The sequence below is a fragment of the Trichophyton rubrum genome, assembly GCF_000151425.1.
Source record: "Trichophyton rubrum CBS 118892 genomic scaffold supercont2.4, whole genome shotgun sequence".
In the NCBI taxonomy this organism is placed as follows: domain Eukaryota; kingdom Fungi; phylum Ascomycota; class Eurotiomycetes; order Onygenales; family Arthrodermataceae; genus Trichophyton; species Trichophyton rubrum.
In genome coordinates this window covers 668478-681433 of record NW_003456425.1, presented here as the reverse complement: position 1 = coordinate 681433, position 12956 = coordinate 668478, and the positions used below count along the sequence as shown (strand labels likewise).

Sequence of the window (12956 nt, the reverse complement as noted above, 5' to 3'; positions counted from 1 at the left end):
TCTGATTTGAAAGCAGAGCAAGAGGAGCTGGCCGAGATTCTGAGAGCCTCTGTTCCTGGACTTGTGCCTAAATCACGCCAGATGTTTTCGACCAGCGATAACAATAGCTCTAACCAACAAAATTCAGGGACTGGCCATAAGCTGCTCATTGAACCCAGTGTCTTTAACATCAGCTTGCTTCTACCTCCTGCTCTTTCGTTTATCCACCGGCTCAAGGAGATAGTTCCCCCCAGCTCCGACATCGCTGTTGGCGCACTTACATCTTTCCTCGATGAGTTCTTGATAAACGTTTTCCAACCTCAGCTTGATGAAGCTGTCAGCGAGCTCTGTGCCATCAACTTCATCTCTGTGGATGCCTACACTGAGGATCCTCAATGGGCCTTGCACTCTCCTCGGCCAATTTTCAGAGTAAGGAACCATAGTCTCCTGTGGGTTTCATTGATTATGTTGTGACCTGATTCTTTTTAACACTTTTAGGGAACCATCAACTTCATGAATTTAATAAAAAAGTTTAGCCGGATGTTGGATAGTATACCCCACGATCAAGCTTTCACGCAATTGATAATTGATCAAATCATTACTTACTACGAAAAGTGCTGCGGCTGGTATAAGGGTAAGCATTTCAACTCTCCCATTGCATCTACAATATGTTCTAATGAAGTCTGTACAGCTCTTATGACTCGGATATCACCTAACCATCCTGGTGGTATAGCCCTAAAAACTTCAGCGGCATTTGCGGAGTCCCAGGATATCCGCGAAGTGGGACGAAAGCTATGGGAATGCTCTGCTAGTGAGAAACAGTCGTTAATCAACAGGGTTGGTATTCGAATAAATCAGTTTGTGAGGGCAGACGCTAATTCTATGTAGGAAATAGAGCTTCTTATCTCTGCAACCAATGAAACCTCACTGAAAGGTTATGACATGGTAGCTGATCCAAAGATAGTTGGTTCATTGTCACTGCTCTATAATAGCATGGTAAGCTCTTCCCTCTTGCTTTGCAGGCTGTTATATCATCTGACCCATTACTTTAGAACTGGCTATCGAGTAACCTGTCCAAACTACGCCACATCACTCCCCATCAAACAGATTCGAGCCATATCCAATCCAGACAAGTAGCGCCTACTCGACGTTGGACTCTAGAGGCGGCGATGAGACCGAAACGCGGTGATGTCGAACGCCCTCTTCGTCTTCCTATGACTAAAGAGTCCGTTGTGGGTTTCGATGGTGCTATTACATCAATTCAAAACCTAGCCTTTACAGCCATTTTCACCTTACACCTCGATATTCGATGTGGATCAATATACATGATATCCCGAGCATTGAAAGGCAAAAATGATGGACAGCCACAGGAGCCGAACCGGAATTCCTCAACCGAAAACAACTGGTCTTATATATTAACGGTCGAACCAACATCTGCTTCGCCTATCGTGCTTGAATTAAACAACGATCTTATTTCATTTGGTGCTAGAATGTCAAACTATCTAGGACCAAATGAATGCCGATATATCACATCTTGCCTTTCAAGACTCATAGACCGTGCACTGGTATCTAGCACTCGTTTTATTGGTGCAATGAATAGTTACGGAGCTTTGAGACTTCAGCTTGATGTCCTTGTGCTTCAACAGAATCTGAAGAATATCATCGTTGTTTCCCCTGCCCCAGTATCATCCAAGAGCAGCCTATCGTTGGACAAAGACGTTGCTGCTTCTATGCCCGAAGTAGTTGCGCTCCCGCAAAGCGCCAAGTTCTTGGACTGGTTCCTTGAAGGTCCAGGCAAGACACTACGAAATGCAAAGGAAGAAAGAGATATGTTTAAGGAGATGGGCAGCCAAGTCTTGACGGAAGGCAACGGGGAGCCGTTTACATTTGATGAGTTGAGGGTGCTGATTGAGCTATGTTACTCTGCTGCACTTAAAGGTCCTCAGGGACCTGAGGCGAGAGAAGAGTTCATGGCAGCTAAGCGTGGGCTTGACGATTCATTGCTAAGATTGAGTGAAGTTATGTGGGATGCTTAAACCATCTGCTAACGGATCATTTGCCTTTATCCCCCTTGTGTACATATATTTGGCTAGATTTTATCTTGGTAAAGGCCGGGGTGGAGAAATGGAGAAATCGGAAATTGATCACCCCTGACCTCCCAAAAAATCTCGGTCAGTTCATTCAGTCATGCCAATGTAACCTTCATTATATCCTACCACACCAGAACCGGTGCCTTCAGCCATTGATAAAGAGCCATTCCTTGCTTAAGAGTAGGAATCCCGTTTTTTCCTTGAGCCATTACCACTGGGCCTAAACGGGCCGCAAACCATGCACGCTCTGCATAACCCTTAGATGCGGCTGCTCCAGTCACTCCGGCCCAAATAAAAGCCCTTGGAGCAACCTTCGACCATGTCGGAATGTCCATCTTCCCCATAGCCACTTTAAGGTCTCTAGCGTTAGCAGGTATTGTGTCTTCCGTAGACAAGATACCTTTATCGTTGACTAGTTGCCAATGCAACAATGCTACCTGACGACAGCATTCATATATGTAAAATTCTGTAGATGAATCCGAGGAATAGTTGACGGTATTGTCACTGCATAGAGATGAAAATTCATCATGGAGATGGATGAATTTTTGAATGAAGGAGGTAGCTATAACATTGTCCACGGATGCACTGGGTAGATTATCAATTAACAACATTGACTGCTGTACAAGTCCTAGGATATTGGTCGAACTTTGACAGGTGGGCGAAGTTTTATGTGCAGAAGTTTCCCATGATATAACGTTGGATAAGAGAGCCATTGGTGGAGGCTTAGGATTTGTAGCCCATTGGAATGACCGCTCAGTGCCATAGAGAAGACAGTCCATGGCGTCGCCCCTACAGGAGTTAGTATCACGAGGAATAGTATATGCCCTTGATGATGGAGTGCTTACACATATATCAATTCTGCAAGTAAACCATCCATCCCCAAGTATTCGAGCCCGCCCTTAAGCTTTACCAAGTGATGTAATCCAGCCCTATGTGCCCCAGAGGCGCATACATTGCCAAAGAGAGCCTATGCAATACGAATGAGCAAATATGTTTGCCCTTGAAGTCAATAATAGGTAAGGAGGAATATCACCCACCTCGGTCTGAGATAGAGCCATTGTTACTGCAATCAAGGCGTCAGTGACCTGTATGTTAGATGCTGCAAGTTGACTACTTAGCAGCCTAAGGGTCTCCGTCTGATGATATAGAGTAATAACATTGCCGCTTTGCCCTCGAAGTAGGTCGAGATATGCAGATGCGGCGTATAGTGTAGCATGAAACATACATTCGTCGGTCAGTGATGTTGTTATCCATATGTTTCGTAGGGTGTCAAGCTGTGTGAATGACCCATCTCCTTGCGACTGTAGTGCAATGGATTCGCTATCTATACGTAAAATGAGATAAATTGTTTCGAGGAAACAAAGGAAACGAGATACCAAACTTACAGAACCGTAGCAGTTCAGGCATATACCATCGAGATTCGATGGGATATATTTGGGGAAGTCCGATCTCCTGAATGGATGAAGCAGTGATCAGGGCCGCAGACATTTGCATATCCTGTGGCTGAGTAAATCCACCGCTATCCTTCGTTGCAATGACATTCTCTAAAGCTTGAAGTCGTTCACGTAGGACTTTAAGCTGTGAAATTCGGCTGACTCTGGGGTATGAGCATTGGAGGAGATGTCTGTTAATAGTTAGTGTTATCCAAACCAGGATAGCAATTAAGGAGAGTAACGTACTTCCTACAGGAGCTACATGTCGGCGATACCCTGTCACATTTTTTCTTCCTTCGTCTGCAGGGCTCGCAGGCATTTGAGGCTCTGGCGGGCTGGTCAGATTCGCTGGAGCCCACCTGGGGACTGCCCAAGGTGTCACTTTCCGTCATTTTGCGATGGCGGGAAGGGAACTGGTTAGATAAAATCGAGGATAGTGTTGGGCATTCGTCTCGCTATGCATTCATGGCCACTCAACGTGTAACTAATTCAAATTGTGCTTCGCATGGAGTGGTGAGTCGTTTATATCAACCGCTCGGTGAAGATATGCTTTGCGGGTCCAGCTGTAGATTTCGAGAACGAGCTGACCACCCCATCTGACTGCTCGGATAAATCATCTAGACGCTGAGCCTCCCCGAGACCTGGCATTGGAACGATGCATAGTGCATTCCAATTGGTCCTGGGCTATGATATATGGTAGTTTTAAGAAATGTCGAACACCACGGCTGAGAGGCAAGAATGGAGGATCATCACGCCTCGCAACGCCATAGGGTATTGAAAAGCTAGTTAAGGACTTCTCAGGCTAGGGGCCCCTGGTTGGTTAGTTAGTGAGTTGAAGGCTTGGGGCAGAAACTTGAGCTCTTAAGGATCCCGCAGGGCTGAGCTGGTTTTTTTTTGGAATCATTTGAGTTGAGACTTTTCAGCTCATAGAAATGACAAATACTGCAAGCTATCAAGTCAGCCGGTTAGTTATGTATATAACTAGCGGTGACAAATAGTTAGTTGACTCAGAATATCAGAGAGTAATGCACAGGATTTTTGAAGATTAAAAGATAATAATTAAAAAATCGATTCTTTCTAGGCTAAGAAATCCTTCATTCGTTATTCTATTCTTAATTCCATCCAGCGACCTACCAGTTAATGGTGGGACCCAAAGTCTTTGGCACATTCAAAGCTGTCCGCAGAGTTCTTATCGCCTCCTTTGTATCGGGGGACCAAAGGGTATCGACAGAGGTTTCGGGTGAAAATGGTAGTAGCACCGCTTGCATCGGTTGCAATAGCAGGCATCGTATCTGGAGCCTCGCCCTTCTCAACCCATCTCTCTAAGACTTTCAGCGTATCAACGGGGGCTGCTCCGTCATTAACTCCAATGCCGCAGTGAGTGACTCCAGGGGCCAAGAATAGACGGTAGTACTTGTCTACCTCAGAGCCGCCTCCCATTCGGTGTTCGACTGCCTGGCGATATTTGACGGAATTTTGAGGGTGAATGAGTTCGTCTGCTAGGCCGTGCCAGCTGAGGAGTTTCGTTCCGCTCTTCTTAAGAGCGGAGAGGTCGGGGTTGCTTCCACCGAGGATCTTATCAAACTCATCGATACTCTGCTGGAAAAGCTTGGGCATGTCGGCGTACGTGATGGTGGAGAGATCGAAGTTCAAGTCCTTTTTCAAAAAAGATCTGATCCAGGAGGAACAGATCACCCAGGGAGCAATCTTTGGGACACCGTTCTCGATAGTGCTGTTGGCGAGCCCGTCATAATACGCCCCTACGGGAAGGACATCCCACAAGACCCGTTTCGCTGTAGACTTGGGGCCGTCATAGATCTTCTTCGCAACCCAGGCCTGGGCGAGGGTGATGGTAGTTGACTCTCCTCCACACTTTACCTTCTTACCGACCAGGGCGAATGGATTGAATTCGCAGTCGTCGAGGTTAGAAACAACGCCGTCTTCTACTCCGTCCAGCTTGTCACATGCGGCAATGCCGGCTTTTCTGAAAGCCTCAAAGACACACTGGGAAGGGAAGACCTTCTCGCTCTGCATAACAACTTGTGGCCATTCGGTCGAGGTGAGCCATCGGGGCCAGTAGGTGGCTGGCGCACCAGCAAGAATGCCGTCAAAGTCATCTGGGTATTTCTGAGCCTCCACCATTCCCTGTCGACCGCCATTGGAGCAGCCGTAGAAGTAAGAATAGTTGGCCGGCTTCTTGTAATAGCTCTCTGTCACGGCCTTTCCGACGATGGCCATGTCGTGAATTGATCGACTAGCGAAATTCTCCAGCAAATCGTAGTTGACAGTGCCGTCCTCCTTTAGAGCCCACTTATCCGCAGATCCTGCGTCAACAGTCACGCCGGCATCAGTTCCAGCAGTGGAATATCCTTCAAGGGCAGCTGGACCCATGAGCAGGTCAAATGTTCCGGCAGCCCAACCGCCTCCTCCTGTCGCCTGGAAACGTCCATTCCACTTATCAGGTAGAGGCAGCCATACTGAGACGACGACTTTGTCGTTAACCCCCATGTGGGAAAGGGTAACATTAACACTGCAGATCTCGATGGTTGTGTTGGGTTTTGATGGCGAAGGCGGGAATGGAGCGACCTCGACCTGGCGTAGCACGCCTATCACAGACAGGACTTCGGCCCCTGGGACCTGAGGAGGCTGTATCAAAGCACAGTCATGATTTTCACGGACCTGGAGTGATGCAGCAGAGCTAAAGGCTGCAGCAAGAGAAAGAATGCTTAACGAGAGAGGGAGGGTAATCATGATGGGGAATAAATAGAACATGCAGTTAATTCATAGGTATGCGGTCTAATTTTCAACGTCGTAACAACATGGACTCTGGTCCCTTCTTTATATACTTCACGAAAGTGAATGCATAAAACATAATAATGGAGGCATGACTGTACAAGAGTACTGAAAGCCAGCCCTCTCGCTTTCGGGGCTACTTTTCCGCCCCATGCAAGCTGACACGAACAGAGCGTAACAAGACTTATCAAACGGGCCGAAAGATCCATTGAATCCCTGCATGCCCATGGCTGTGACCCCCATCCTTCGAGCAGATACAGAGGGCTCCCCAGCTCGCTCTGCATGTTCTCGAAGGATTTGCTGCTCCAGCCTCCTTGTAGGTTGTTGAGGGAATAAGCCAGGATCCACTGCCCAAGGATCGCCCGGAAGAACTCAGCCCGACAGCCACTCATGAGTTTTTCCCGATGCTGTTTGTCTGGGGCTTCTGCGGAGAGTCAATTTGGTGCGATCTGCCGCTCCACTTGAGCACAAGCAAGGCCCTGTACGGAGTGTCCTGGATGCGGATGCGGCGTCCCGAATAAGCGAACCGTTGCGGTTGTTGGATCGGGATGGCTGAGCGGGATGACGTTAGGTCAGCCTGGCAATGGAAACTTCCATTATTTTCTTCGACCAGTAGCGCAACGCTGTAATGTCCACGGAGTTCAAAAAGCCATATAACGCAACTCTGAGAAAAAATTGACGGTTGAGAAGGGAGCTCCTCCAGGACACCAACATGCAGCCTCTCATCGCAACGGACACCCATCTTCGCTGAGTGTCTTCCATTGTTACCCTGCAACCAGGGCTTTCAGTTTGCTGCGAGTCTTCTCTCAAGTATCACACCAAAGCGTCGCTGTCTGACGTTTTCGTGTTGTTGTCTTTGTTGCTGCTTTGCAGCTACTCTGTAACTATACACGGAAGAAGTCGTGGTTGGTACGTTGCGCGGAAGCTGCGTCTGGCGCTTGTCCATCGTCAACCACCGCGGACTAAGCGACTATTAAACCATCCGGGCGAAATTCGCTTTCAACTTCCAAGTAACAGATAATTCCACGCTGCCAATTAGTCTTAAACCTACGACATTTATGGGGGAGAGCAGGTTTACATAGGAGGGCGAAGTGAGGCCGTGGGTAAAAGAAGGAAAAGTGTGTCTATAAGGGAAAACGGTGCTTAGGTAAGGTAAAGAACATACAAAGAGACAAAAAATACTACTTAGTAACTAAGTTCTCTATTATCTAATGAGATCTCCTTATATTCTGTAATTATGTAATGAGGATACCGCGTGAGAAGCGTCTGGCGCTTGTTTATGCAAACGGCATCAACACCAGCCAATAGCAACAGCCAAGGCTGAGAACGCCAAGCCTCGAAAGTAAGGTACACGCTGATGTCGACGACATCATATATAGATTCGATGATACTAAAATTAGCTGATTTGGGCCTCAAACGTAATAACGCTCGAGTCAACAGCGTCATAGACTGATGACAAAATCCAAGAGTGATAGAGAGGCAAAACGCCATATATATAGTAGGGCATTCGCACTTTTGACTTCGTTCTTTTGACACTTCGCACTTTTGAAGAGAAACGAAGAAACAACGGCAAAACCACGCAACAACAAAGTAGCCACCGAGCAACCACCAAGCAATATAGAAGCAACGAAACGACGAAGTAACGAAGAAACAGAGCAACAAAGCAACTCAGCTTGTTAGTTAAAAAGCCCGTAGTATGTCGGATAGCAAAGTGATTAAGGGGGTGTTGGTGGACACCACTGCCCCAGTGAAAACCTCGACAATATACGTACCCCGGCCTGCGTTAAATGTCTGTAGGACCCCTGCGTCCAACTGTGAAATGCTCTGCTCTCGCGCAATATCCTGCGGATACCGGCATATCAACACTTCCCAAGAATCTGGCAACGAAGCAGAAATTGGCGAGGCAGTGCGTAAATCTGGCATTCCTCGAGAGGACTTCTTTCTGGCGATCAAGGTCTCGATAGAATGGCCCTTCACAGGTGAGACCTACGAAAACATAATCGAGAGTGTGGATAAATTTGGAGGCATCGGCGGATACGTCGACCTGATCTTGATAGAGACCCTCTCCGATAGTATCCAAATGAGATGTGATATGTGGCATACGCTGGAGCATGTGCTCAAAGATGGGAAGACAAAAGGCATCGGCGTGAGCGACTATACCCTTGACCCTTTCCTCCAGATCGGTGCGTATTCGAAAATAGGGCCACCACATGTAGTTCAGCTTGAGGTAAGTCCAATCCCGCATCTACCTTCTAAAGGAGCCACGAGATAGCTGACATTCATATACTTAGCTGAATCCCTGGAATCAGCAGAAGGAGCTCGTTCAACACTTACAGCATTATGGCGTACTGATTGAAGCGTACTCTGCTCTGACCATGGATTTTAAGACTCTCGACTTCGAGGTGGCAATCCTGGCATTGAAATACAACAAGACCCCACACCAGATCCTGATACGGTACTCGCTCCAGAAGGGCTGGGTGCCCTTGCTGAGTAGCACAAACCCGGACCACATCATGTCCAACATGGACGTTTTCGACTTCGCCCTTACAGAAGAAGATATGATTATGCTTGACTGGAAGGATGATGGCACGTGGAAAGGTGATTAGTTCCTAATGGCACTCTCCTCCTTCTTCTTTAGTCCATGGATAGGGGGCTCTGCTTCAAATAGGCTCCAAGTGCCTTCTTCTATTCCTTATCTATAAGATAAGAATTGATTGATTGAAGGGTCGACCTAGATGGATTAATGTCTTCCTTCGACATGACTATCCATGCCAGACGTTGCCGAATAAATTGCTTGTTTATTGCAACCTTGTCACTGGGCCCACAATAAGCTCCTATGAACCAGTTAGATATTAGCTGAACGCGTCAGGTTGTTTCCGGGGGCGATACCTTGATCATCGAAGAGGGAGCAAAGAACCATCAACGCCGTTCCGACAGAAATATCTTTACCATCCGAACACATTATGAGGAGGGAAAGAGAGGGATCATCAGTTAAATGGCGGGACACAAAGCTTTCAGCACTTGCAAGAACCTTTCTAAGCTGCCGACTTCCCAACTTCCCTGCGGGACAGCCAAGATTCAACCATTTCGTTGATTGTGATCCCGACTGACTGGAATCAACGCTTCCAGCACAATCTATGACCAGATCAAAAGATGACGCATCATCGCCGACACCACTCCGTTTACCGATATATATGTTCCTGGTGGGACTTATCAGAAACCGCCCATTGGTCGATGGCAGCTTACATTCCTTTTCAATCAGCTCTTGAATAAGGCCAGGAAGCTCTGATTCTCCAGCTGCCATGAGTTGATCTTTATATTTCCAAAATACGGGAGGTGTGAGGCCGTGGGACCATCCCTCACTATCGTCACCTGCACCCTGGATATATCCGCCCTCTGACATCTCGGCACCACGAACGCATCTTGACGCCGAGCAGAGCACGAGTAAATGTGAATCGTCATGCTCGTCGCTATCTGAGAAAAAGTCCCTGGTAGCCCAGACCAGGCGGATGGGTTTTCCCAATCTTTCTTTTAATTTTTCCATGTCCAAGTTTAATGTCTAGCGAGCCAAGTTAATTGTATGAAACATAAAATTGTGATACCAAGGGCTTATACTTACTCTAAATGATTCTCTGAAACCGTCTATTTTGCTTTCAATTTGTGACTCTTCTGATTCTCCAAGGTATGCCGGTGCAAACTGAACTGCGTGGTAGGCAGGTTTGTCAGGAAACAGCGTTCTATTCATGACCGCGCACCAGATTGGTATTGTTTTCCCCATGGCATCCGGCATCGCTGAGTTGTACATAGGTTAGCATAATGTACTGTTTTTTTTGTTTTTTTAGAATGGCCATACTTTTACCCCTTCTCGTCGAATCAACTATCACACAACTAGAAACCGGAAGTTAGTTAGCTCAAAGGGCTCATCCAAGGCTAAACCCAACTCACCCTCCATATTTCTTCAAAATATCCAAAACCTGCATGTTCAGCCGTCTCAGGCTAAAGTCCCACTGTCCCATGTGGCCATCTGTGCTTTTAAAATAGGAACTGCCGACCTTCTTGTCTGGCGGGATATACCAGCTCCCACATCGCTCGTTGGCAACGAGGGGTAAACCATAGTAGTCTGATATCTCTTGGACAAATATAGAGTCTGTCTCCATAGACCTTAGTCTATTTGTAATTGACAGAGCCGATCTCCGGAGGTCCGAGAGCAGATGGGATATATTCTGGGATGCAGCTGGGAATTGTATTTCTGCTAGTGATATTGGTTCCGGCATGACAGGCAGTAATTATGCAAGATAATTAATAAAAATGAGTAAAAATATTGTATATATACCGGGGCGATGCACCCGTCTATCCAAAAAGAACCCGTCAAATGATCATTATGCCGGCTATTGTATATAATAATAATAATAATAATAATGAGACGGTGACGCTGATGTTGATGTTGACAGTCTTCGTTTCTCCTTGTGGCCAAAAATGCGCGCGTTGGGATGATCACGTGATATAAAAATTCCGCACGGCGAGCCACGACTCCACCGTTCATCTGTTAGCTGCAGGTGGAATGACGTTGACGGGCGATGGAGACGGGGGAGGGTTGGTGATTCCGATGCGTTGATAGTCTTATGGGCGAGTTGAGCACGGCTGGTATGCCATACGCTGCAGATAAGACAGAACTCGCTGTGCCACAGGCAAAGGTTACCTACAACCTGGAGAGAAAATCGACTTCTCCTATCCGATCAATAATATGGCTATCAGCGCATCAAGTGTTGCAAATGGGACTAGCTAGGCTAGTTATTATGCAGAATCAGGAACAGGAACAGGCATGAGATCGAGAATATCACGTCCAGAGCTGTTCATGGCCTGGTTTTGCCTAGTGGCCCAACCATGAACCTGTTCTGAATCTGTGTCCAACCCTCCCTCCGACCAAGCCAACAAAAGGTATCCATTAACTGACCAGGAACTCTTGTTGATTAACCATTATATTATTATACGAAGTACTAACGGTAGATTCGGAATGCATCTTCCGGCTATATTTTGCAATGGCTGGTGGCTGTTCTGGTCTTGACATAACTAGCTAATGTGTTAACAGAGACAGCCCCCCAGAGAGTACAGTACCAGTCAAGAGAGCCGGTCAGGGGCATCTCAGGCCTCACGGCTGAGTCCCGAGACAACCGTGGTACTCAGCTTAGGCTCCCATGGCCTGCTGGTACTGATGCCCGAGGTAGGTGTCTATCATGTCTTTTCGAGTTGTGGCCGGTGATGGCTCCTTGATATTGGTCTCTGCTGGCATGCCGCGGACGACCTTGGAACCCTCAGCAGCCTACATTTCCAAGGCCATCCTCAGCATCCAAGAGGAAGAGAAAGTGACCAGAAGGCGTCCTCTGCGCCGCCTCCTTGCTGTCTAACTGACCAGGTCCTGCTGCTGCTGCTGTACTTCCCCTGCCTCTCCCTCTGCTTCATCCCACCTGCCCGCCGGCCCCACCGAGCAGGACAGCCAGAAACGTGCCGTCGACTTCTCCTACTTCTTCCTCTTCCTCTTCTCACTTCTGCTTCTCCCTCCCTCTCTCTTTTACAACCACCAGAACATCAGCCATCAGCCATCAGCCATCAGCCATCAGCCATCAGCCATCAGTCATCAGTCATCAGCCAGCATCAGTCTACATTCCTCCACCTACCATCTAGAGTCTACTTCCCTCGCGTTAACCGTCATCATGCCCAAGGTAGGCGATTCATCTGGCTCTATAGAGAGACAAAGAGACAATAGTTGAAAGCTAACCTGATATGCAGATCACCCACATCCTCTTTGACTGTGACAACACCCTCGTCCTGTCCGAGGAGCTTGCCTTCGAGGCCTGTGCCGATATTGCCAACGAGATCCTAGAGAAACATGGCATTGAGAAACGCTACACCGGCGAACAGCTCATCGGCGAGTTCGTCGGCCAAAATTTCCGCGGCATGATGGTCTCTATCCAGTCCAAGTTCAACATTTCTCTTACCCCCGAGGAGCTCGAGTCCTACGTCAAGGAGGAGGAGAACCGCGTCATTGCTAAACTCGAGGCTAAGGCTCAGCCCTGCGTTGGCGTCACCGAGGTCCTTGTCAAGATGTTCGCCGAGAAGAAGTATGGCATGGCCGTTGTCTCTTCCTCTGCCCTTCGACGCGTCAAGGCCTCTATCAAGAAGGTCGACCAGTCCCAGTTCTTCCCCGAAGACCACATCTTCTCCGCTGCCACTTCTCTCGAGAAGCCTACTACCAAGCCCGATCCAGCCATCTATCTCCACTCGCTCAAGGTTATCGGAAAGAGCGCTACTGAGTGCGTCGCTGTTGAAGACAGCAAGAGTGGTTGCCTCAGTGCTGTTCGAGCTGGGATCCCTGTTGTCGCGTACGTTGGCAGCTACCCCACCACCGAGAAGCAGGAGGAGATGGCCAAGCTCCTGCTCGAGCAGGGAGCAAAGGTCGTCATGAGAAACTGGTCTGAATGGGATAAGTGCATCGCGGAGATCGAGAAGATGGACATCCCCTCTCTCTAGTCTTCTACAGCTCTACATACACTCTTGCCATTTCTCCAAGAGCCTGTCTTCTCCTATCCAAGACGAATTGACGAACAACGAATGACCCCTCATGTCCCACCTGTTTCTCATGATTCTCGGATGTTTTCTTTTT

At 47.9% G+C, this 12956-nt stretch overlaps 7 protein-coding genes across 7 annotated transcripts; 3 read left to right on the top strand and 4 right to left on the bottom strand.

Annotated features, from left to right (window-relative positions):
* Window positions 1–492: 492 nt before the first annotated feature.
* TERG_12100 (uncharacterized protein) lies at window positions 493–2015 on the top strand (the record flags this gene model as incomplete). Its single annotated transcript, XM_003235019.2, has 4 exons — window positions 493–613; window positions 671–816; window positions 868–975; window positions 1032–2015. 4 exons carry the CDS (start codon window positions 493–495, stop codon window positions 2013–2015), a joined length of 1359 nt encoding a protein of 452 aa, XP_003235067.2.
* Window positions 2016–2191: 176 nt separating this feature from the next.
* On the bottom strand, window positions 2192–3894 carry TERG_04118 (uncharacterized protein; the record flags this gene model as incomplete). The annotated part of the gene is made up of 5 exons (XM_003235018.1): window positions 2192–2858; window positions 2915–3036; window positions 3107–3393; window positions 3455–3693; window positions 3749–3894. 5 exons carry the CDS (start codon window positions 3892–3894, stop codon window positions 2192–2194), a joined length of 1461 nt encoding a protein of 486 aa, XP_003235066.1.
* A 745-nt stretch (window positions 3895–4639) lies between these two features.
* Window positions 4640–6274, bottom strand: TERG_04117 (uncharacterized protein; the record flags this gene model as incomplete). The annotated part of the gene is made up of 1 exon (XM_003235017.2): window positions 4640–6274. One exon carries the CDS (start codon window positions 6272–6274, stop codon window positions 4640–4642), a length of 1635 nt encoding a protein of 544 aa, XP_003235065.2.
* Window positions 6275–6683: 409 nt separating this feature from the next.
* Window positions 6684–7037, bottom strand: TERG_04116 (uncharacterized protein; the record flags this gene model as incomplete). The annotated part of the gene is made up of 1 exon (XM_003235016.1): window positions 6684–7037. The coding sequence occupies one exon, from the start codon at window positions 7035–7037 to the stop codon at window positions 6684–6686; it is 354 nt and encodes a 117-aa protein (XP_003235064.1).
* A 954-nt stretch (window positions 7038–7991) lies between these two features.
* TERG_04115 (uncharacterized protein) lies at window positions 7992–8901 on the top strand (the record flags this gene model as incomplete). Its single annotated transcript, XM_003235015.1, has 2 exons — window positions 7992–8522; window positions 8587–8901. 2 exons carry the CDS (start codon window positions 7992–7994, stop codon window positions 8899–8901), a joined length of 846 nt encoding a protein of 281 aa, XP_003235063.1.
* A 79-nt stretch (window positions 8902–8980) lies between these two features.
* Window positions 8981–10569, bottom strand: TERG_04114 (uncharacterized protein; the record flags this gene model as incomplete). The annotated part of the gene is made up of 5 exons (XM_003235014.1): window positions 8981–9129; window positions 9185–9854; window positions 9915–10087; window positions 10149–10183; window positions 10241–10569. 5 exons carry the CDS (start codon window positions 10567–10569, stop codon window positions 8981–8983), a joined length of 1356 nt encoding a protein of 451 aa, XP_003235062.1.
* A 1437-nt stretch (window positions 10570–12006) lies between these two features.
* TERG_04113 (uncharacterized protein) lies at window positions 12007–12823 on the top strand (the record flags this gene model as incomplete). The annotated part of the gene is made up of 2 exons (XM_003235013.1): window positions 12007–12015; window positions 12083–12823. 2 exons carry the CDS (start codon window positions 12007–12009, stop codon window positions 12821–12823), a joined length of 750 nt encoding a protein of 249 aa, XP_003235061.1.
* Window positions 12824–12956: the final 133 nt, after the last annotated feature.